Here is a 21,644-nt window from a genome sequence, read left to right as displayed (position 1 = left end):
GATCCGAAACCGCTAGATACAATTTGGAAAGCTCTCAAACAATTCCGTCTGGAATATTCTTCTGTTTAGTTTGGTAATACAAAAAGCTAGGAAAAGGGGAGAGAGGAAAAACGAGGTAAAAAGTATACAATCGACCATGGTGTATCTTCATTCTACGTAATGAGCGTAGTACTACTACTCTGGAGACCTTTGAATACTTCATAAATGGCACTGTAGTGCCGAATTCGTATCGCATTGGTATCAAGAAGGGCTTTGGCCCCTAACTATCCCAGTATCTGTTTTAAGTCTTTCACATCACGTCATAACGCATTTACTCCTTGATGTTGACGAAGCGAAGGTAACTGGAAACATGTTAGTCTGTTGTTTCGCCGAGAAGGAATCACGTCTTGGGAAAACTTACGGCTTGACCGTACGGACTTCACCGAACTTGGCCTCGGCGTCCTCAGTCTTCATGGGAGGAGGAAGCACATTGTCATCGCCGGGGAGCCAGTTGATGGGGCAAGTAACACCGTACTTCTCGGTGCGCTGGAGAGCATCAACAACACGGAGAACTTCGGCGGTGTTACGGCCAGTGGAGGCGGGGTAGGTCATGATCAGACGGATCTTCTTGGCGGGGTCGATGATGAAAACGGAGCGGATGGTCAGAGCCATACCCTTGGAGTCGACGTTGGTGGTGTCCTGGAAGTCGACCATGTCGTACGCATAGGCGACCTTGCGCTCGGGGTCGGAGATGATGGGGAACTTGAGCTGGGAGCCGGAGACCTCATCGATATCCTTGATCCAGGCATGGTGGGAATCGGTGTTGTTGGCGCTCTAAAAGAGAATTCGTCAGCCTCGCTCCTTGCAATGTGGGCTCATATTACTTACCAGGCCAATGAGCTGGACACCACGAGCAGTGAACTCGGGCTCGAGCTTGGCGAAAGCACCGAGCTCAGTGGTACAGATGGGAGTGAAGTCATCGGGGTGGGAGAAGAGGATGGTCCACTTGTCGCCAATGAACTTGTGGAAGTTGATAGGGCCGTTGGAGGTGTCGGCGTCGAAGTCAGGGGCAGTAGAGCCCAGACGGAGGCTAGTAGCCAGTCAGCTTGGAGATCAGAGAGCTATATTTCGATAAGACGTACGGAGCAGCGCGTTCAGCCATTGTGATAGTGATAGTCAATTGAGGTAACTTAAGGGAGACAAAGAGAAGGAGGAGGGGTCTGGGTTCATATAGGAGCTCCCAAGGTCCATTCCCGTCCATTCCCCTCCATCGGATCACTGATCGCCTTACCTCATCCGGCTGTTGCGCTCTCTTATACGATGGCGTGATTGCCCCACCGCCCGGGCAGAAACCCCGCGATTGGCCTGCCGCAACGTGGGCTGTTTAGTGCAATACGAGGTTCTATACAATTCTATCCTCCTTCTTACCCCAGTTAATACCCATCTTGCCATTACGTCTTACAGTAGTCCCTTATGCAAGTGTCGTTTTATATAGCTTTTAGCTTGAATCGGACATACGTTGTCGTACAGCCCTTTCTTCCACTCGGGATTGTCTGCCGGCCCTGTGGCATTCAGCCCCGAGTCGGCCGACTGGGCTTTGATAAGAACCAATGGGGACTCAAAGGAGTGGCGCAATCTTATGTCGACATGGTGAATGCTGCATCAGACATGACTGCGGCAGATCGCTAGCTCACGCAGTGCACACAGCGAATGGCTGAAGGTTGTTTTACTGTGTTTCTTGACTTCCTACTCATGCAGAGGTACCTGACCCTGCGAACTTGGATGAACCGGACGAGCTATGACCCACGTGGTGGGGCGGATATCTACATGCGTCCGTTAAGCTGCATCTAAGTTTAATGCCACTTTCTCTTTCCGAGTGAACTATGTTACATCATCAATTCCTCGATCGATCGTCTTTGGTAAACAGTATTTCGCTTAGTATACATAGCAGAGAACTGACTACAGTGTTCACCAAGTACTTGTTTTTCCAGGGAAATGGATTTAGTAATAAGCTTAATTGGTCCTGTGCTTAGTACTCCAGTCACTAGAGATCTACCGACGGATCACGTCGTTCTCGGGGAATTTTATACATACCTATATGCTTTATAAGGTTGAACTTTACAAGGAATGCACTTGATTGGCCCGTTAGCAATGGATCTGCAATAGCGTTGTTCTGAAGACGTTTGTTTGTATCTCTGAGGTTTTCCATACAAAACTTCTTATGGGAGACCTATGCCCCGGGCTAGACCATATGTTGTCGATATGTTGCTGTAGAATGCACCTTTATTTTCTAGATATACCTAAAGATCAAAATTACCGATTGCTCAAATTGTGTCTTGTCGCTTTCAGATGGATATATTTCTTCTCTCAAGTTATCCTTTTCAGCGTGCAATATATAGCGCACTTTAGTTAAATTGAAGAACACAACCGAAATAACCTCTTTCCTCCTTGGGTTGCGTAATTCGTAGCATGATTATTTTTAGGAAACAACAGCCGGCTGGCAAATCAAATTGATATTTAAATACATATTTGTAAACAAATATGATCCTCGCTCTTGTACTTTATTGATGATCGACCGATCACGTGTGCCCCAGACCCACAACCGCGTCGAGTTGGTCTCAGTACAAACAAAGCTTCACGCCAGTCGTTCTGGCGCTGGTCTTCGTTTACAGGGCTCGAAACAGCTTGCACAGCTTGAATTTACAAAGCGTACGGGTTCCTCGAGTATTTAGTTCCCACCCCGTGCATCTATCCCATTTTGCATCTTTCCATCGTCGTCGCACCCCAACCGCTATAATGCCCCCGAAGCGCAAGTCTGTCGCCGCGACAAGCGCAAATGAAGGCACTGCAACCCCCGCGAAAAGAATTCGCAATTCTGTAGCTGCCACCCCAGCTTCTGCCCCAGCGGCTCCTCAGGTAAGTGCATCATGCAGGGGCTGATCGTCACTGTTCCGTGGTTGCTACTCCACGACCCCACTCACGCAGGGCTGACCTCTTGTGTATAGGTCGAAGTTACTCCCCAGACTGGTGAGAAGAGAGGTCGTGGCCGTCCGCGCAAATACCCCGAGGGCTCGACTTCCAAGCCTCCTGCTTCTGATGGCCCCAAGCGTGGCCGCGGCCGTCCTCGGAAGGTTGTCGCGGAATCCGAGCCCGATGCTGGGCCTGAAGCTACTACCCCATCTGCTCCCAAGAGAGGCCGTGGACGTCCTCGCAAGGAGACTGGTATGTATTCATTATAACATAATCGGGGACTTTTGCTGAATCACTGCGCCTTTAGTCTCTGAGACGGTTGCAACTCCGGAGATTAAGAAGAAAGACGGCCGTGGAAGGCCTCGCAAGGAGCCTGGTATAGAATTGATGCTCTAATATGATCGGGGACTTTGCTGACTCTCCATCTGTCTTAGCTTCCAAGACGCCTGCAACCCCGGAGATCAAGAAGAAGGATGGCCGTGGACGGCCTAGAAAGAACCCTGCACCAAATGGCGAGCCCGAAGCTCCCGGAGCTCCCGAGGCAAAGGCAGCACCGGCGATTAATAACAATGTCGCCGATACTAACCGTTCTTTTTGGCTTATGAAAGCTGAGCCTGAATCACGCATGGAGAAGGGAGTTGATGTGAAGTTTTCTATTGATGACTTGGCTGCCAGAACTGTGCCAGAGGCCTGGGACGGTATGTTTGTCCTATAATCGACATAATCAACAAAGCTAACCAAAGAACAGGAGTGCGCAACCATGTTGGTAGGTTGATCGGTTGACAAACGTTGATTCCGCAAGTCATACTTACAATGCAACAGCACGCAAATCTATGCAGGAGATGAAGAAGGGAGATTATGCATTCTTCTACCATTCAAACTGCAAGACCCCCGGAGTAGTCGGAGTGATGGAGATCGTGCAGGAATCTTCCGTTGACGGTACGTGCCTTTGTTCCACACCTGCATGCTTCCGTCTCTAACACATTGACTACGACAGAATCTGCCTTCGATACCAAACACCCCTACTACGACCCCAAGTCCAAGCGAGATGACCCGAAATGGGTTGTCGTGCACGTCGAATATCGCCGCAAGCTCGGCAAGCAAGTCACCCTCGCGGACTTGAAGTCGCACGCCCAGCCCGGGAAGCCGTTGGAAAACATGCAAATGCTCAAGCAGTCCCGCCTCAGCGTTTCCTCCGTTACCCCGGCTCAATGGCAGTATATCCTGGAACTGGCAGGCGAGGAGCCACTCGAGGAGTTTACCAAAGTGGAATCTGGCGAGGAGAAGGCATGAGGAAGCAATTACCACATATGCAAGCGATGTACAGACAGGTTTGCCTGTACAGTCTTTCGTCATCTCTATCAATGGCGTTGCCGGCGAATATGGGTTCTCTGCATTATCTGCACTAGCGAATTGAAGCGTCATTTGATATTCAACACCAAGTCTACACGTATTCATAGTGCAAGACATCCGGAGATGTGCGAAGCCGGCTCTTCGACCACGACCTCTAGGAACAACCATATGTAGTTGGCTTCTCACATACGGAGTATATGGTCATGTTTAATACTACTGATAGCCTTCAGCTTGCTATGGACTGCCTACAGTTATTAGGCGCTGCACTTGAACTCAAAATAGCCAAAGGAATGGCCTAGAAAATGGGTAGTATATAGGCGATGTTCATGTACATACCTCTTAGATGTACACATTGCGACCATAGTTGCAAGAATATCCCCATTCCGATCTATCAACTCTCCATCCAGCCCATTCAGCACACGACACACCTCCAATCCATGACTGGACCGTGTGACACAAACCTCGAAACCTCCTCAACTTGCATCCGCATTTCCGCTAGGTAGACCGGATCTCCCGTACGCCCAATTATTTCCAATTCAAGCAACCGTTATTCGTTTTGTGGAATCGAGCTGTCAAGTACCACCTTGAGTAAGGAATATCGTCGATCCCTGCATATTGATGCAGCGAGCTGTAAGGAGCCGCGGATCATGGCTGCCACATCCGGGATCTAAATTTATATTTGATGGCTTCGATGCGTCAGGGGTATCGGAAACAAACGGCGGAGGTAGTAGAAGATGGATCGGGATGATATCGTCCGCATTATGGCCCTTCGGAGAGTTTGACGGTCAACTCCAGGCTTGAACCTCGGGCTATTGATAAGCTGGAGAAAGAGTGAGGGGAAGCTCCAAAGGGCTTCAACGCCGAAGCCGGATGGGATGACCAACCAGAGAGGAATGCAGAGACAAACAGGACAAACAGGAGCTGGAAGAAGAAAGTGTATGCGATGTGGATTCTTATCGTTATCAGGTGGGGGAAAGGGCATCGGTTCCCTTATAGCTTCTTCATCCTCTCTTATGTTTGCCAGTTTGTTCTCTCAGCCCCTGCGCTGTCTATATCGATCTCCTGTCTTCAGTGTTCGTCAATTCCATAGCTCTTCTTTCGTCATGTCGAACGTTTCCGTGCAGTTGACTGCCCCCAACGGGCACAGCTACACTCAGCCAATTGGTCTGTTCATCAACAACGAGTTTGTGGCTGCCAAGTCTGGCGAGAAGTTCGCCACTGTGAACCCTTCGTATGTACAGCAGGAGTCTAGAGCACTGATCTTGAACTGACCGGATTCCATAGGGATGAGACTGAGATTACGTCAGTGTATGCTGCCGGCGAGGAGGACATTGATATCGCTGTCAAGGCCGCCCGCAAGGCTCTTAAGGATCCCTCCTGGAAGCTGCTGCCTGCCACTGACCGTGGTGCTTTGATGATCAAGCTCGCTGATCTGATTGAGCAGCACAAGGAGACTCTGGCTACCATTGAGACCTGGGATAACGGTTAGTAGCTTGAGAATTGCCATGCACAAACCCAATATTGATAACTGACAATCGTTCAGGCAAGCCTTATCAAGTTTCTCTGAATGATGATCTCGGTGAAGTCACCAACACTCTCCGTTACTATGCTGGCTGGGCCGACAAGGTGTTCGGCCAGACCATTGGCACCACCCCTGCCAAGTTCGCATACACCCTTCGTCAGCCCATTGGTGTTGTTGGCCAGATTATTCCTTGGAACTTCCCTCTCGCTATGGCGGCATGGAAGCTTGGTCCTGCCCTTGCCTGCGGTAACACTATTGTCCTAAAGCCCGCCGAGCAGACTCCGCTCAGCATTTTGTACTTGGCTACTCTTATCAAGGAGGCTGGCTTCCCTCCTGGTGTCATTAACATTGTCAACGGTCATGGCCGTGTTGCTGGTGGTGCATTGGTGAACCACCCCAATGTTGACAAGGTCGCCTTCACTGGCTCCACTTTGACCGGCCGTGAGATCATGAAGATGGCCGCCGGTACCCTTAAGAACGTGACTCTTGAGACCGGTGGCAAGTCGCCCCTGGTTGTTTTCGAGGATGCCGACCTCGAGCAGGCTGCTAAGTGGGCTCACATTGGTATCATGTACAACCAGGGCCAGGTCTGCACTGCAACTTCGCGTATTCTTGTTCACGAGTCCGTGTATGACAAGTTCGTTTCCCTCTTCAAGGAGGTCGTCAAGACCACCAGCAAGGTCGGCGATCCCTTCTCCGACGACACCTTCCAGGGTCCTCAGGTCACCAAGGCCCAGTACGACCGTGTCCTTTCATACATTGAGGCCGGCAAATCCGAGGGCGCGACTCTGGCTTCCGGTGGTGTGCCATACAAGAACGTCGGCGATGGCCGTGGCTTCTTCATTGAGCCTACCATCTTCACCAACGTCAAGGACAACATGCGCATCTACCGCGAGGAGGTCTTCGGCCCCTTCGTCGCCATCGCCAGCTTCACCACCGAAGAAGAGGCCGTCACCCGTGCCAACGACACCACTTACGGACTGGGCGCTGCTCTCTTCACTCGCGACATTGAACGCGCACACCGTGTCGCCTCTGACATCGAGGCCGGTATGGTTTGGATCAACAGCAGCAACGACAGCGACTTCCGTGTGCCCTTCGGCGGTGTCAAGCAGAGTGGTATTGGTCGCGAGCTCGGCGAGGCTGGCCTGGACGCGTACTCGCAGGTCAAGGCCGTCCACGTCAACATGGGCACCAAGCTGTAAATGTGTTACAACTATGAGAAAAACGGGTATTTATTTATTTTCATGTATCCAAACTCAGCCGTTATGTTTAATGACCAAATCTTGTCTAACTTTATCCACTTTCCATTGTTTCCACAAGCATGACATACGCAGATCTCCCCAAGGGTTTCCCTTCCTGTTTTTCTCTGACCTATAGATTCTCCATTCAGATCGACAATCACGACAATCTCAATGTCATAATCTCCTTCGTCCTCTCTCCGTGAAATGAGTTACCCACATCAGCTCCACAAACACGACATGAGGATCCCCCGCAAAAAAGGAAAAACGGAAAAAGGAGCGACACTCCCGAACTCTCCGCTAGTGGGGACATACTACTGTACCCAAGGGCAACCTGTAACCACCCCAGCACCATGTACATGTAGATCAGGCCCTATCACACCATATGCATGCAGTTACAGGTATATGATTGCGCAGGGAAGCCAGAAGCAGCGCCCCCCCCCCGGGGCCCCAATTCCGAATTGGCATCAGTGCCGTGTCGGTTTGTGTTTTATCTTGGCCTCAGCGCATGTCCATTACCGCATATTTCCATGACTGGACCTGAACACAATCCTGCAGTTGATGCCCAACCTGTTCCCGACACATGCGATGACTGCATATGCAAGCGTTACCTGGCACGGGGGCGAGATTTGAGTTAGAGGGACACGGGATGTTGGCAAAGTTACTAGTAAGTTCGGATGAGCCATGCACTGTCTGATTATCAATTTTATTATCTTATATAGTATGGATCTCATACTTCTTGCCTTCATGCAGTATATGTAAATTAGATCTACCGCCGATTATAATCTTCTAAGGTTATAGTGTATAGTACCCGTAGGCTAATACAAGCAGAAACATGGTGGCCCAATTTTCGAGTCAGGCAGGAACTGGGGACTCCAGGTTCCAGGTTCCAGATCTCCCTAAACGCCAGCTCATCTCGTGCGCCTGCATGCAGAGTTGGTCATGTGAAAAGCCACCTGGGAGAACAGTGATGAGTTGTTCAAGCTATACTTCTTTGACTATCTCGAGCATTAGTGTGTAGTGTATGGCTGCACGAATTGATATACTTTGTACTTTGGGAATGATTCGCATTGCAGACGTAGACATACTCCTGCAGACCATCTTGTCCTACGAGCGCATCTCGGGTTGTGGGGGTCTTGGCATCATCTCACCTTCCCCCTTCTCCCCCATTCGTGCCACGCAGTTCGCTTCAACTTACTTTGCTCTGTACAGCCCTCAAGGTTACGGGCCGGGTTGATTTCGCGATCGGCGCTGCCAACTGCCAACATTTAACTTTTCAGGTCCACAGGATTCTCCCATTCTCTAGAACCAAACCCCTCTCTTCCCAAGTAGCGGTGTCCATCAGGCACCGATCGGCGTCATGTCTGAAATTCAGAGATGGACGGTGAATGAGGTACGTATTGTGCATATGCAATTTGCCGCCTTTTCTTTTATTTCTTGCTTTTTTGGTCCTTTTTTTCCTTCAATCCTATTCGATGTCGGTTTTCGTGTCGGATGTCGGTCAGACATTGAATGAATGATTGATCCTTCCGAGCTTCCCACAGGAAGAAAGACAGAAAAAGAAAAAGAAATACCCGTCCAATCAGAAAATCACGCACAGTTTAATGTACATGCACTAATTTGTTCAGCCATACCTCGATATCCCGGGAACATTACTCGAAGGCCCCTATCACGATGCAGCAAACAATGAATTCCGTTTCGTCGATATCTGGGACCAGAAGCTTTACCGCGTCGATCTGGCCAAGGGCCCGGACTCCCTTAGAGTCATCGATACCGCAGCTTCTGTTGGGTGGGTTTCAACCGTTTCCCCAGTGGAAATTGGGCTGACAGGAATATTAGTGTGACCGCCAATATCAGCGGGTCAAATCAGCTGATTGTTGGGGCCAAATATGGATTTGCGCGGCTGAACCAATCTACCGGAGAGCTTTCCTATATCCATGAGGTCTGGGGCGAGGAAGGGGAAGGGGAGAAAGCGGAGAGGTAAGCCACCTGTTCCCCGATGAACGCCGATTAAAATTGGAAAAATTAAAAGCTAAAATAAACAGAATGCGTTTCAATGACGGCGCAGTCGATAGCCACGGCCGGTTCTGGGCCGGGGCCATGAACGACCCGAAGATCAAGAACCCGGAAGCTGAAGGCGTTCTATTCAGACTAGACCCAGACCTCAGCCTGCATCGTATGCTGGCACCGGTGACGATCCCCAATGGAATTGGGTGGAATCTCACGGATGACACCATGTACCTGACCGACTCGCCGACGGGCAAGATCTTTGCTTTTGACTTCGACGCCACCACCGGCGCCATCAGTAATCGTCGGGTTCACTTTGATATCGGCTCATCGCTAGAGCCCGATGGCTTCGCTATGGATGTCGAGGGCTGTATCTGGAGCGCCGTTTACGGTGGTGGAAAGGTGCTTCGCATCGACCCGGCCGGGAAGGTTATCGGGCAGATTGATCTGCCGACGCGCAACGTGACTTGTCCTACCTTTGTCGGCACCGAGTTGTTCATTACTACTGCCAAGGATGATCGTGATGATGACCAGTTGCCTCAGTCGGTGCGGTATGGGGGCCGACTTTACAGGGTTGATGTTGGGGTCCTAGGCAAGCCCAAGACCGAGTTTCGGTTTCAGAACTGAAATCTCACATCTCACGCCTAATCGGACTGGTTCCATGTAAACTACCATGACGATACCTATACATGCAGCACGGCATAAGGCGGAACCCAATATCATACTCTCAAGCCTAGGTTAGCATATACTTCACATGTAACTACAAAGGATCGACCGTGCATCTCAAAATTATGACAAAAATGCGGCAATGGCAAGCGCCCTATTCGCAGGCAAAAGCACCCAAGGCACATCTCCCTGTGCCCATGTACAGTCTACAGGTACGCACTTGATCCGGATATGCCGGGTGGGTCGACGATCAGCAAACGGGCGAACAACGACGGTCCGGATCGCTGTCAGGACTTTTTGTCCACAGCAAGGGACGACGTGGGAAAGGCTACACATCGAATCAGCATGTGTTCCATGCCGATCTCACATTATGTAGGCCATACTTCTTGTTTTTTTTTTTTTTTTGTCGGGTCCGATTTACAATCCGCCCGATCTTAGAAAACACGCGTGGGCGAGGCCCAGCACTGCCCTTTCTTTTCTTTTGTTTGTTTGTTTTGTTTTTTATTTATTTATTTATTTTACTTTTTTTTATTTTTCACTTGCTGGCGGGTCCTGCAGGGTGATGCAGGCACTGGTTTGCTGATTATTCGGTGTGCGACGCTGTGGACTCGGTGAAGAGCAGCAACATGGGGCTTTGATCTACATGAAGATGTGCCGACTCACACATCCGGTCTAGATCTTTTTCTGCGGTGGACAAAGCTATTCTTTTTTTTATCTTGCTTGCAGTCGCGGTTGCAGCGGACACGAGATAATCGGAGATCCATGCGGTGAACAGGCCTCTTGGTTCTAGTGATCTACTGAAGGGGAAAAAGGGGGGTGAAGCAATTATAGCATCCATAAGGCAAAATTGCCCGGCTGCTATCGAGTGGAGACCTGCGGACACATCGTTTCTCCAGAGCGACTATTGAAAAGTTCGAGAAAAAGAGCAGATATAGTACTACCAAATACCAGGAACCTATAACGACCTCGGTAAGTTCCTGACACGCATCCGAACCGGGGTGTTCTCGGGGATAGTCGTAACCACCTGCCTAGGCGGGAGAAAGCACCCGACAGACTGGAAATGGTGGTTTGAGGTTGCAAGCCACTATTTCTCCAGAACAACTTCAGCCCCTAGATCCGACCAGTCATCTTAACTGGATCTATCAGACCGCAAATGTTTCTCCATCTAAGCCTACTGATTCGTCGGGGAAAATAAACAGACTGACAGCTCCCCCCTTAACTCTGTCGGAAACTTCTGCATGACAGCCTATGCAGAGGATCTATCGAAATCCACATGTTTTTCACTTCTATACAGTAGAAGCTGTCAAGTGGAGAGCTTTTCCGCCTAGCTGCAAAATGCCTTGCAAAATATCAGCTGAGCCAGCTTCGAAGGATTCATATCCACTTTGTGGGTACCTCAGTCGATCTCCGCCTATTTGACCTTTGCCACGCGGAGCCTTTATCCCAGTCTCCATTCCCACACTCGTTCATGCAGCTCACATCGTGAGGCTAGGGGAATGACCGGATCCCTTTCCGCAGGTCCGATCGTGGAGAATAGTGTGTAGTGTGATAGAGAAGAAACCGTCAACCTGTTTATTGACTTTGAATCCTGGTTTATTTTCGTTCTCTTGACAGCTCTCCTTGGTTCTTTTGCTAGAAGCGTCTAGATCAAGGTTGGGCTTGTCATACGTACCCTTTTTCAAACTTATAAGTTCTCCGCAGGTGATGTGCGCTGTACTCCTGCGTTACCCCGATGACGTAGAATTTCCTATGACATCCATAGCTCTTCCCCTGATACATGCACTCGCCTAAATTGAAGACCCGTTTACCAGCTCCATCGAATCCACTAACACGACTCTAGTCAATCGAGTCAGCCAACCAGACCGAACCCTCAATGACCGGTGAACGCCAATAGTCTCCCGACGGCCTGCATCCCCCCTAACGGCCGGCAACGGCCCCTTTTACCGGGACACGGGGAATGCACAACATCCAGAAGGGATTAAGTTTTTAGACACACGCAAATCACTTAAAATTTTGCTTTTCCTTTTGCTTTTTTAGTCTCGACCCACCAACCCCCAACGGGCTCTGATCGACCTCCCGTTGAATGGTATACTTCGAGTTTAGCCTTCCACTCGGAAATTGACAGGACCAGGCAACTATCGATTGCCTCACCCTAGCCTCGAGTTAGTATGGATCGGACACACGAGACTAGTGACTTTGTCAGATTTTGAATGCCGTCATGGAGATCGAAGTAAATTCATTGGAGCCCGAACATCCCATAGTCCACATGTACTATATCACTAACCCCCAAACCTTCCGAACCTACATAAAAAGAAAAGAAAAGAAATCCCAAAAAAGGAAAAGGGAGAAAAAGAAGAAAAAGCAAGTCTCCACCGGTCCCTGTCCATGTCCATGGCCACGGCGCACTACGATTGTGCATGACGCTTTCCCCGGCCTCTTCTTTTTCGATACCCTATCCCAGGATTTTCCATTATTTTCATTGGTACTTTCTCAGTATTTAGCTAGTATTTTCTGATTTCTGATTTTCTATTATTATTTTCACCCAAAGAGGAGCCCAATCTGCTCCCGTGAGAGTCTCCCTGGAGATGCCCAACTTCCGTGGAGAGACAAGATCACTCTCACCGCTGTCCTAATTTCTTATTAGAGCATGTCTTCCCTTTTCCCCATTTGCTCTTTCTTTCCCTTTTGTCTCTTTACTTGACGCATTGATCTCTTGATACATTAAACGTCTAGCCTCAATTGGAGGCTCTTGTACTTTCAACTTCCAACTTCATATCTACCCACCGTGGCTGCTCTAGGAATCAGCGTGTTGAACGCGCCGTATTCCGGTCCGCTCCGTCCATCCACATTGGCACTCTACTCAGCGGATCACCGCTTTCCACCATCGACTTCCTCCCTCTCTCATACTCTTCGAGGGACCCCCAGCGACGAGGAGAGAGGGGGAGCTCGGTCATGCCCTAATTCCCGATCCGCCGAGGACGGTTCGGATTCTATGTCGAAGGATCGTCGACGTGCAGGTTCCTTGACTAGAGATGCGCTTCAAGCAGATGACCGAGCCATCAGCAACGAGCATGGGCTTGCAGGCAACCGAAACCCAGCCCGTCGGCCGCCTCTTCGGACCCGACCCCAGTCATGGCATCCATATGGACCGGTAGAGCCGCCTCTGGAGTCGCTGTCATCGCGACCCATCGGCGTCCATGCAATCCTAAATCCACCATCACAGGCAGCCGCTGAGCTGGCCTCCAGCAAACGCGAGCCACTCAGTCTACCAGGTCCATCATCCTCACCTCGACCACAAGGTTCCTCACCCACAGCCCGTCCGGGTCCTCCATTGGCACCACATCCATTGTCCCCGAGGTCCCATCCAAGAGCTCTCATGAACCCAGACTCACCCTCGGCCAGGTTTGTGGGCGGGGGTGGCAGGACTTCTGGTCAGTCGAGCGTTGCACAGTCACCTCTGGTTCCTCAGGAACCTTTCATGGGCCCACGACCCCCCGCCATCAGCTCGCCTCTTCCTACAGAAACAGGTCTACGCTCAATCGCATCTATCACAGGCACGCAACCTCCTGTATCGGCTTCGCTTCATTCTACACGTAGTCTCCATTCACGCCGGACCAGCGCTGGACCAGGACCTCTCACCAACCCGAATTCCCAAGAAACGAGTCCAATTACTTCTCATTCGACGTTCAGTCAGTTTGGTCGTGCTTCTCCGGCTGTGACTAGCGTTTCCATTCCAAACAGTGCCCCGGCATATTCTGCGGCTTCTCCATATATGACAATGGAGCCCCATAGCCGGGGTGTTCCTGCGCCCGCAGGACCAAGAGTCAAAGCAGAAGAGACATCAAGAGCTGGAACTCCACAAAGCGGTTCTTTCCCACCTGGCATGATACCATGCGTCCTAGATATGCGGTCAGGTTCATCCAGCCAAGCAGAAAAACGCAAAGCAAACAGTGATGCATCGCGACGATTCCGCAATCGCAAGCGCAATGAAATGCAACTGGAGCAGCGACTCACTGCACAACAAGAGGAGATCCAACGGAGCATGGATACAATCCGGCGACAAAGCGAAGAAATCCGTTCCCTAGTCCAACAAAGAGACCACTACCATTCCGAGCGAGATTTCTACCGCGAACAGCTGAGCCGAACAATGTCGCTGGGCTCTTTACCCCCAAGACCCTCTTCTCCACGCTCTAGCCAGCCAGTCCCCGTCCCAACTGTGGACCCAGCAGGCACGGCCACGTGGTCAGGCGCAGATCCTGGCCGTTCTGTGTCAGGCACACAGCCGGCCCCTGCGGGCCCTCAGCCACCGAGAATGTTAGACCCCGTTCAGGCTCAGCCTTCTTGGTCTGCTAATCCTCCTTCGTATCCTTCTACTCCAATTCCACCTTCCACGCGGGGTGTGCCTCCAGCTTCGTCCGCGTCTGTATCTGGAGGCCCGTTGCCGCCGATTCAAGGGACTTGGCCACGCCCTTAAAACATTATCCTCTCATAAACCTGAAGACACTTGCTTCTGTTCTCTCTTGTCATTTTTCCTCCCTTCTTCCTACTTCCCTTAATCCTCTGTCCCCATCTCTCTCTGTGTGCTGTCACAAAACAAAAGAAAAATGCGGTCACTGGTATGATCGCTGCAGGTGGTATGTGAACCCCTTTAGTGACACGCCTTTCGAAAAGAGCCTTGTCCTGTAGGTTGGGTGTATTACTATATATCTGCATTTCCTCAAGATCTCACAGACAGTTTGTGTCTGTAGGTCTTCGAAAAATGATTTCTTGTCATATCTATCATATACCTGACTTACTTCCTCTCCCTATCGTACCCAATCGAACCTCATCTCACCCTCGTGCAGCCCCCATTTGCTTTTACCCGCTCCTTTTGTGCATGGATCCTGGATCCCACAGCGATGATACCTCGACTGGCTATGTATTTATTCATCATTTGTGTTTCAAATTGGATTGTCGAAGTTTGGAAATAGATTCTACTCATACAGTAGTTTCGAAATCGGTTATACCACAACACTCTTGCGACTTCACTGCCGGAAAATAAATCCGAAATGCGCGAGTCCTAATAGGGTTTGCTCGTCGAACCTTGGTCGCCAGACCGCTTCCTAGAATAGTGCGTGTATTTTACAATTCAACCCAGAGACCTTAAACAACGTATTTTCCACGAAACTGCTATAGGCGCGCTACATTTCTGCCCCTTCGTCTCTCCCCAGGCGGCAACCAGTCTTCCTCGCCCATTCTTACCCGTCGTCAGAAGTTATCCAAAGAGAAGTCCACACAAGATGGTTCCAAGGCTCCACATCGCAAACCTCTATCTCATTCGTGATATGATAGTAGAGCTAATCCTTCACAACCTCTCAGATAGCCGAACACGAATGCACCAAGCTTGCGATCATTAATGTTCGTAGAATTTTGCGGCAATTTAGAAGCATCTATGTTCCCTAAACCCGAATAGGCCGGAGACGAACCCGTGGCACCAGTAATAATAGATGCGCTCCGCGACTACAAGCCCTCTACGACTACCAATACGACTACCAATATGACTACCAAGAATTCTCTGAAACCCAATTTAGGTCCGGATTCTATAGCCTAACCTAACCCAAAACCTAATGCTAGGTACCTATTACGACTTTCCGTTTTAGTGCTTAGGCCCTGCCGCTTTTTGAGTAAAATCTAAGCGCGCCCCTAAGCGCCCTGATCCGGTTTGTGAAATCTGGGTTTCTATGTACCAGTACGGATACTACAAGCTTTCGCGCCTATTTACTCATCTATTGTTGTTTTTGTATATTGTATATCCTAATATACTCAGGTAACGTTATTTCCATGATTGTTGGTGCCCAGATGAGTTACGGATTCCGATTTGTAATCCACCTACGCCATCAACATCGACAGCGTATCCATTTTCACCACATGAATTTTGAAAGCTGCTTTAAAGCTGTACCGATTGCACTTAGCTGTATAAGCACTGAGCAGTGTTCACATCCTGATTTACATATTCTTTCGCATAAATGGCCGAACACAATGAACTCAATCTAGGTAGGCCAAGCCTCAAGGCAATGCTTCTGGCTTCGTTTTCTTACTTACTTTTTAAACCTCTTCTTCAGATGACAAATTCCATTTTGTTTCCCTCAAAAACCTAGATGACCGCACAGAAAGGCGCCTCGCCCGATCACACGCTGTAGCCCGGGGCCTTGAGAACAAACGCAAGCTCCAGCAAAAGTTGGGTCTCAATTTCCGTGGAGTATCTTCAAAAGATGATTCTGGTCGCAACCTGAGCAAAAGAAAGAGAGGCCAATCACTTGCCTCGCCACCTTTATCCCTGTCTACATATGCGTCCAGTGCGTCCCAAATGCTCGCTGCGGAGTCACCAAAGCTGCAGGTATTGTTAAGTCAACGTAAGATCTTCGCGAGTGCCCAGACACTGCCGGTGGAAGCTTACATTAAACAACCCAGACAAAATGCAACATTCGACGGAGCCAATCTTTAGCGTTTTAGACGAGCTTGTGCTCCAGAACTTTCGCTCTGTTTTCCGGAAAGGGCTAGATGACCATGCCTTTTTGAATGCCGCTATGCTCACATTTGCATTCGCGGTCACTGATGGCTGCATCAATAGTGAGTGCCTCCAATATCAGGGTCAGGCTCTTAGTTCCATTCGTCGAAGGATGGACTCTCCAGATATGGCTACCACGGAGTCGACATTAGGTGCTATCTTGCTATTAGCTAGGGTAGAGGTGCGTATAATGCTGTCATTTATTCCCATTGGCTGGCAAAGGATTACGAGGACTAATCTTTCGGTAATACAGGCTCAGCTTGGAATACCGCGACAAGTCCAACTCCACATGGGGGCAATACAGCAGCTCCTAGACATATGTCGAAGAAAGGGTGTGTATTTGAGTGATGGTATCAAGCGTGCCATATTCTGGTGAGTAACCATGCAATATCCTTTAGCAGGCCTTACTCACTCACATTGGTCAACAGGTCAGACTTGAATTCCTCGGTTATGACAGGGTCCAGCCGAGTTGTTGATCACACAACCTTCTCCGAGCTTCAATGGAAAAGAGATCCTTTCGTTCAGAATTCCTTCACCCTGCCACCTGGATTCCAGGCCCACTCTCACTTGCTGGGCCAAGAGTTTGTTGAGGTGCTCAAAGACGTCTTTGCATTGCAATGTATCCGAGACTCTACCTTTTTCGGTGAAGAGGATATCATTTCGATGGCACACATTGATAACCACCAGGCATCTATCCAGTCGAGATTGGTAAACTTACCAAATTGTTGCTCAATTTCAGAGTGCTGCCATCTAGCGGCATATCTATGCTCAACTATGCTACGCTGTAAGCTTTGGCGTACTTCAACTATTCCCGTAAGTCAAATCATGGAACACTTCCTCGCACACCCAGTCTCCTGCCGAGTTGCGCTGACTTTGGATGACATAGTCCCACCTTTCATTGCAGTTGCTCAATAAGCTACGAGAAGCAAACCATGATTTTTTATGGGATGATTGGCCTGAGTTGCTGGCTTGGTTACTACACATCGGCGGAGCTTTTGCTCCTTCGGGAACTATACAATCAGGATACTTGGCACTGTTGCATTTGAACCGCAAAACAAGGCTTAGGGGCTTATATTCATCATGGCCTGATTTGTTGGAAATCCTGAAGCAGTTTATTTGGTCAGAGAAGGCTTTTGAATCCCAGGTCAAGGCTTTCTGCGAAGAAAGTCATATTTGATGTATTGGAATGCGAATTTTCTCCTTGGGCTCTATATATTTTCAGTGACTTGACCAATAACCTACAAAATATTTAATAGACTACCGTCGATGAGAACCTAATATGAGACCGATACCCTTCCTCAACTTAGAGCTTGAATAGAACCCTGGAAACATGCAAGGTTAGACCTTCTGCTTGTATTTGTAATCGGGCTTACTATCCCGGGCCTTGATGGATGACACCTTAGCGCAGATCTTCCCTCGAACAAATGATTGGCTAAAACGTGGCAAACTTGACCTTTCCATAATTGGAGATATCTCTCTTCCCTTTCCGGAATTATTTCTCTGCCCTAAATGTGTAAAACAATTCTATAACATTCTTCCGAATATTACGCTATGCGTTCCAACAGCAAGTACAAATAGTTGGATTTCCCGGAATCTGTAAATGATATTTTCATCTTTCAATCATACTCGAGTACGTCCGAAAAATCTCTGACCATGCCTCAATCACGTCTTTTCAAGCCTCTCCAGATAGGCGATGTAGAAGTCAAGCATCGCATCGGGATGGCTCCACTCACTCGCTTCCGAGCAACCGAAGATCGAGTCCCGACACCCTTGATGAAGGAATACTACAGCCAACGGGCCGCTGTGCCTGGCACCTTGATCATCACCGAAGGGACTTTTATATCAGCAACATGTGGCGGCTTCCCACACGCACCAGGAATTTTCCGCGAAGACCAAGTCGCTGCGTGGCGAACCATCACCGATGAAGTCCATCGCAAAGGATGTTACATATTTTGCCAGCTATTTGCAATGGGCCGCGCTGCGGATGTCGAAGTGGCCCGAAAAGAAGGTGTCGCTATTTTAGCACCTAGTGCTATTCCGATGGAAGAAGGCGCTGCGATACCACAAGCTATGACAATCCAGGATATCAAACAGACTGCCCAGGATTTTGTGGATGCCTCGAGGAACGCTATCCGGGCGGGATTCGACGGCGTCGAAATCCATGGTGCCAATGGCTATCTCCTCGATCAGTTTATCCAGGATGTCAGCAACAATCGCAACGATGAGTACGGTGGTAGCGTGGAAAACAGGTCTCGCCTCCTCAATGACGTGATTGAATCCGTCGTCAATGCCATCGGTTCTGAACGTGTCGGCCTCCGTCTGAGTCCCTGGAGTAAGTTTCAGGGCATGAGAATGAAAGATCCAGTCCCGCAGTTCACGGATGTTATCAACAAAGCGAGTCGGTCAGAAATCGCCTATCTTCACCTCGTGGAGTCGCGCATATCTGGTTCCATGGACTCCGATGGTCATGACCGACTGGACTTTGCATACAATATCTGGAATGGAGTTCTCCTTGTTGCTGGCGGATATACTCCAAACGAGGCACAGAGGCTCGTGGATGAGAAGTACCCGGACAAGGATATTATGGTCATATTTGGCCGATACTTTATTTCGAACCCAGACCTCGTGTACAGAATGAGGGAAGACCTGAAGCTCAACGCGTATAACAGGGAAACTTTTTATGTCAAATCAGCGATGGGGTATTTGGATTACCCGTTCAGTAAGCAATATTTGGCAGGCAAAATGGTCTAGTTAACGCTTGTCTTTGGGAACAAGTACATAAGGCAGAATTCAGTCATTGGCAATAACACTGAAAATCCCATACTCTTCTCTTTCCTGAGACATGAGCCTGCCAGCTACCCTACAGCGAATGAATTTATAACGTCTAATTTTGTAAAATGTTGAGCGGGCCTGAAATTGTGGCGTGGAAATCATCAGCTTAATGGGGTCGCGTCTTTCTTGGGCGGCACAGTTGAATGGTTTAACGAAAGAACTTATCAAGCGAATTTGAAAGAAGGAGCCCGATATTGCCGGATTTGGCCATTGTGAGATCACGCGCTAGTTTACTCCTAATAATAGAGCACTCTATTTACTACTTTTTGTAGCCTTGCTCGCTCGGGCGTCCAAGCTTTATAGTCGTCTATACAAGATTGTTTGTTTATTTTTTTTTTTTTTGCCATCGGATCTTATTACAATGAGACAGACAGACTCTCACCTGTTTCAGGCTTAAGATTTCTCAAACTTACAGCTCCCAAACCGGTTATTATTCACACTCGTGAAATTCCGTAGTGTTGTAGATAGCACACCCAATTAAAACAGCATAGCAATTTAGTCCTCATGATACTGCCGTTGACCGGTCTATTACCTATCAAAAGTAGGTATACAGCAGTTTGCTCAATTGTTCTCGTCGGGGTTGAGATAAGATCGGGATTTAGCTGAAACGCAGCCATGTATAACTTCGGGATTCGAGCTGCGGATCAGAACAGCGAATCCCTCATGGCGTGATATGAAGAAAAGCAGACCCCGCAAACCCCGGATTCAATATTGACCTGCAGCTTAGCTGCGAATCACTAAACTTCCTCGTATCGGCAGGGTGTCTCACATGGCATGATACCGCACCTAAGCAAATCCCGGGGTGAGCTACATACGTCTGTACTTCCCGACCTTCACCTCTTTACATGATAGCAAACATGCACCGTGAACCTCAGAAGCATTTCCCGAATCCGAAAGCTTCCGGATCTGCTGATGTGTCTCACTCTATATCTCGGGGTTTGGAGTATTCGTGATGGTTTCATAGCGCATTGACGAAGGTACCTCGAATCTATAAAATGTGCCTGTTTCCTCGACCAACAAACGGATCAACATTCTACATCACAAATACTAGCTTCAATCTCAAAGCAAAACAACAAGCTCTTCATCATGGTTCCCGTTCTCAAGAAGTACAAGGCCGCTGCCGTCAACGCCGAGCCCGGCTGGTTCGACTTGCAGGAGTCTGTTCGCCGCACCATCCACTGGATCAACGAAGCCGGAGAGAATGGCTGCAAGCTCATTGCCTTCCCTGAGCTGTGTAAGCATCACCTATCAAAAAGGATGATTTTGGCTAACCCATGCGAATAGGGATTCCCGGCTACCCTTATTGGGCCTGGAAGGTGAACTACCAGGAGAGCCTCCCCTTGCTCAAGAAGTACCGGGAGAACAGTCTTCCCTCCGACTCAGAGGAGATGCGTCGCATCCGCGAGGCCGCCAAGAATAACAAGATCTGGGTGTCCCTCGGATACTCCGAGGTTGACCTCGCCAGTCTGTACACCACGCAGATCATGATCAACCCGGCCGGAGATGTCGTCAACCACCGCCGCAAGATCAAGGCAACCCACGTCGAGCGCCTCGTCTTCGGTGACGGCACCGGCGACACTACCGAATCCGTTATGGACACCGAGATCGGCCGCATTGGCCACCTTAACTGCTGGGAGAATATGAACCCATTCCTGAAGGCTCACGCCGCCTCTCGCGGCGAGCAGGTTCACATCGCTGCTTGGCCTCTGTACCCTGGCAAGGAGACTCTTAAGTACCCCGACCCCTACACCAATGTAGCCGAGGCAAACGCAGATGTAATATCCCCTTGTTTATTCTTAGAGACGAAAACTTGATCTGATGACTGACAAGACTGCACAGCTTGTTACTCCTGCCTATGCTATCGAGACTGGCTCCTTCACTCTTGCTCCTTGGCAAACTATCACTGCTGAGGGTATCAAGGTCAATACCCCTCCCGGAAAGGAGCTTGAGGACCCCCGTATCTACAACGGAAACGGCCGTATCTACGGACCTGATGGTCAGAATCTTGTTCCTCGCCCTGACAAGGACTTCCAGGGTCTTCTCTACGTTGATGTAAGTCATTCATACTTCTCTATAAACTGATCATGCAAAGCTAACATGCATAAAACAACAGATTGATCTTGATGAGATCCACCTGACCAAGGCTCTGGCTGACTTTGTAAGTCACACTCTACTCTTTTACTCTATACAAGCAAAGCTAACATTCTATCTTAGGGTGGCCATTACATGCGCCCCGACCTTGTCCGTCTCCTTGTTGACACCAATCGCAAGGACCTGATCGTCCAGGAGGACCGCATCAACGGCGGTGTCATCTACACCCGCACCATTGACCGTGTTGGACTTTCTACTCCCTTGGACGCTGCTGCTGATTCTCAGGCCGAAGGCAAGTAGGAAGACTGACTATTCGATATAAAGCGGTTGCTCATTTGAGAATCACCCAGCATCCGGAACGGGATGTGTAACATAACGGATAGAAATCCCAAATTATTCATTCTTTGATATTCAGAAACTGCGCAAATCATCTACATAT

General features: G+C 49.3%; 8 protein-coding genes across 8 annotated transcripts; 7 read left to right on the top strand and 1 right to left on the bottom strand.

Annotated features, from left to right (window-relative positions):
- Positions 1–310: 310 nt before the first annotated feature.
- N7446_002075 (peroxiredoxin) lies at positions 311–1,141 on the bottom strand (the record flags this gene model as incomplete). The annotated part of the gene is made up of 4 exons (XM_058510824.1): positions 311–341; positions 401–813; positions 868–1,069; positions 1,122–1,141. The coding sequence occupies 4 exons, from the start codon at positions 1,139–1,141 to the stop codon at positions 311–313; spliced, it is 666 nt and encodes a 221-aa protein (XP_058376360.1).
- A 1,476-nt stretch (positions 1,142–2,617) lies between these two features.
- N7446_002074 (EVE domain-containing protein) lies at positions 2,618–5,140 on the top strand. The gene is made up of 7 exons (XM_058510823.1): positions 2,618–2,895; positions 2,985–3,201; positions 3,257–3,325; positions 3,384–3,647; positions 3,698–3,715; positions 3,772–3,888; positions 3,947–5,140. Exons 1-7 carry the CDS (start codon positions 2,776–2,778, stop codon positions 4,240–4,242), a joined length of 1,101 nt encoding a protein of 366 aa, XP_058376359.1. The 5' UTR covers positions 2,618–2,775; the 3' UTR covers positions 4,243–5,140.
- Positions 5,141–5,308: 168 nt separating this feature from the next.
- N7446_002073 (aldehyde dehydrogenase family protein) lies at positions 5,309–7,137 on the top strand. The gene is made up of 3 exons (XM_058510822.1): positions 5,309–5,533; positions 5,587–5,786; positions 5,846–7,137. The coding sequence occupies exons 1-3, from the start codon at positions 5,316–5,318 to the stop codon at positions 7,024–7,026; spliced, it is 1,599 nt and encodes a 532-aa protein (XP_058376358.1). The 5' UTR covers positions 5,309–5,315; the 3' UTR covers positions 7,027–7,137.
- Positions 7,138–8,422: 1,285 nt separating this feature from the next.
- On the top strand, positions 8,423–9,696 carry N7446_002072 (SMP-30/gluconolactonase/LRE family protein; the record flags this gene model as incomplete). The annotated part of the gene is made up of 4 exons (XM_058510821.1): positions 8,423–8,455; positions 8,691–8,851; positions 8,902–9,042; positions 9,108–9,696. The coding sequence occupies 4 exons, from the start codon at positions 8,423–8,425 to the stop codon at positions 9,694–9,696; spliced, it is 924 nt and encodes a 307-aa protein (XP_058376357.1).
- A 3,031-nt stretch (positions 9,697–12,727) lies between these two features.
- On the top strand, positions 12,728–14,209 carry N7446_002071 (uncharacterized protein; the record flags this gene model as incomplete). The annotated part of the gene is made up of 1 exon (XM_058510820.1): positions 12,728–14,209. One exon carries the CDS (start codon positions 12,728–12,730, stop codon positions 14,207–14,209), a length of 1,482 nt encoding a protein of 493 aa, XP_058376356.1.
- Positions 14,210–15,740: 1,531 nt separating this feature from the next.
- On the top strand, positions 15,741–17,459 carry N7446_002070 (N-ethylmaleimide reductase; the record flags this gene model as incomplete). Its single annotated transcript, XM_058510819.1, has 6 exons — positions 15,741–15,768; positions 15,837–16,127; positions 16,186–16,463; positions 16,536–16,654; positions 16,711–17,095; positions 17,169–17,459. The coding sequence occupies 6 exons, from the start codon at positions 15,741–15,743 to the stop codon at positions 17,457–17,459; spliced, it is 1,392 nt and encodes a 463-aa protein (XP_058376355.1).
- Positions 17,460–17,935: 476 nt separating this feature from the next.
- N7446_002069 (alkene reductase) lies at positions 17,936–19,033 on the top strand (the record flags this gene model as incomplete). Its single annotated transcript, XM_058510818.1, has 1 exon — positions 17,936–19,033. One exon carries the CDS (start codon positions 17,936–17,938, stop codon positions 19,031–19,033), a length of 1,098 nt encoding a protein of 365 aa, XP_058376354.1.
- A 1,167-nt stretch (positions 19,034–20,200) lies between these two features.
- Positions 20,201–21,505, top strand: N7446_002068 (carbon-nitrogen hydrolase family protein; the record flags this gene model as incomplete). The annotated part of the gene is made up of 5 exons (XM_058510817.1): positions 20,201–20,348; positions 20,399–20,889; positions 20,954–21,166; positions 21,228–21,272; positions 21,329–21,505. The coding sequence occupies 5 exons, from the start codon at positions 20,201–20,203 to the stop codon at positions 21,503–21,505; spliced, it is 1,074 nt and encodes a 357-aa protein (XP_058376353.1).
- Positions 21,506–21,644: the final 139 nt, after the last annotated feature.

Source organism: Penicillium canescens (genome assembly GCF_028828765.1).
Source record: "Penicillium canescens strain IBT 15451 chromosome Unknown utg000002l_segment0_segment0, whole genome shotgun sequence".
NCBI classification, from domain to species: domain Eukaryota; kingdom Fungi; phylum Ascomycota; class Eurotiomycetes; order Eurotiales; family Aspergillaceae; genus Penicillium; species Penicillium canescens.
Note: the sequence above shows the minus strand (reverse complement) of the source record. Positions and strands in the feature narration are given on the sequence as shown.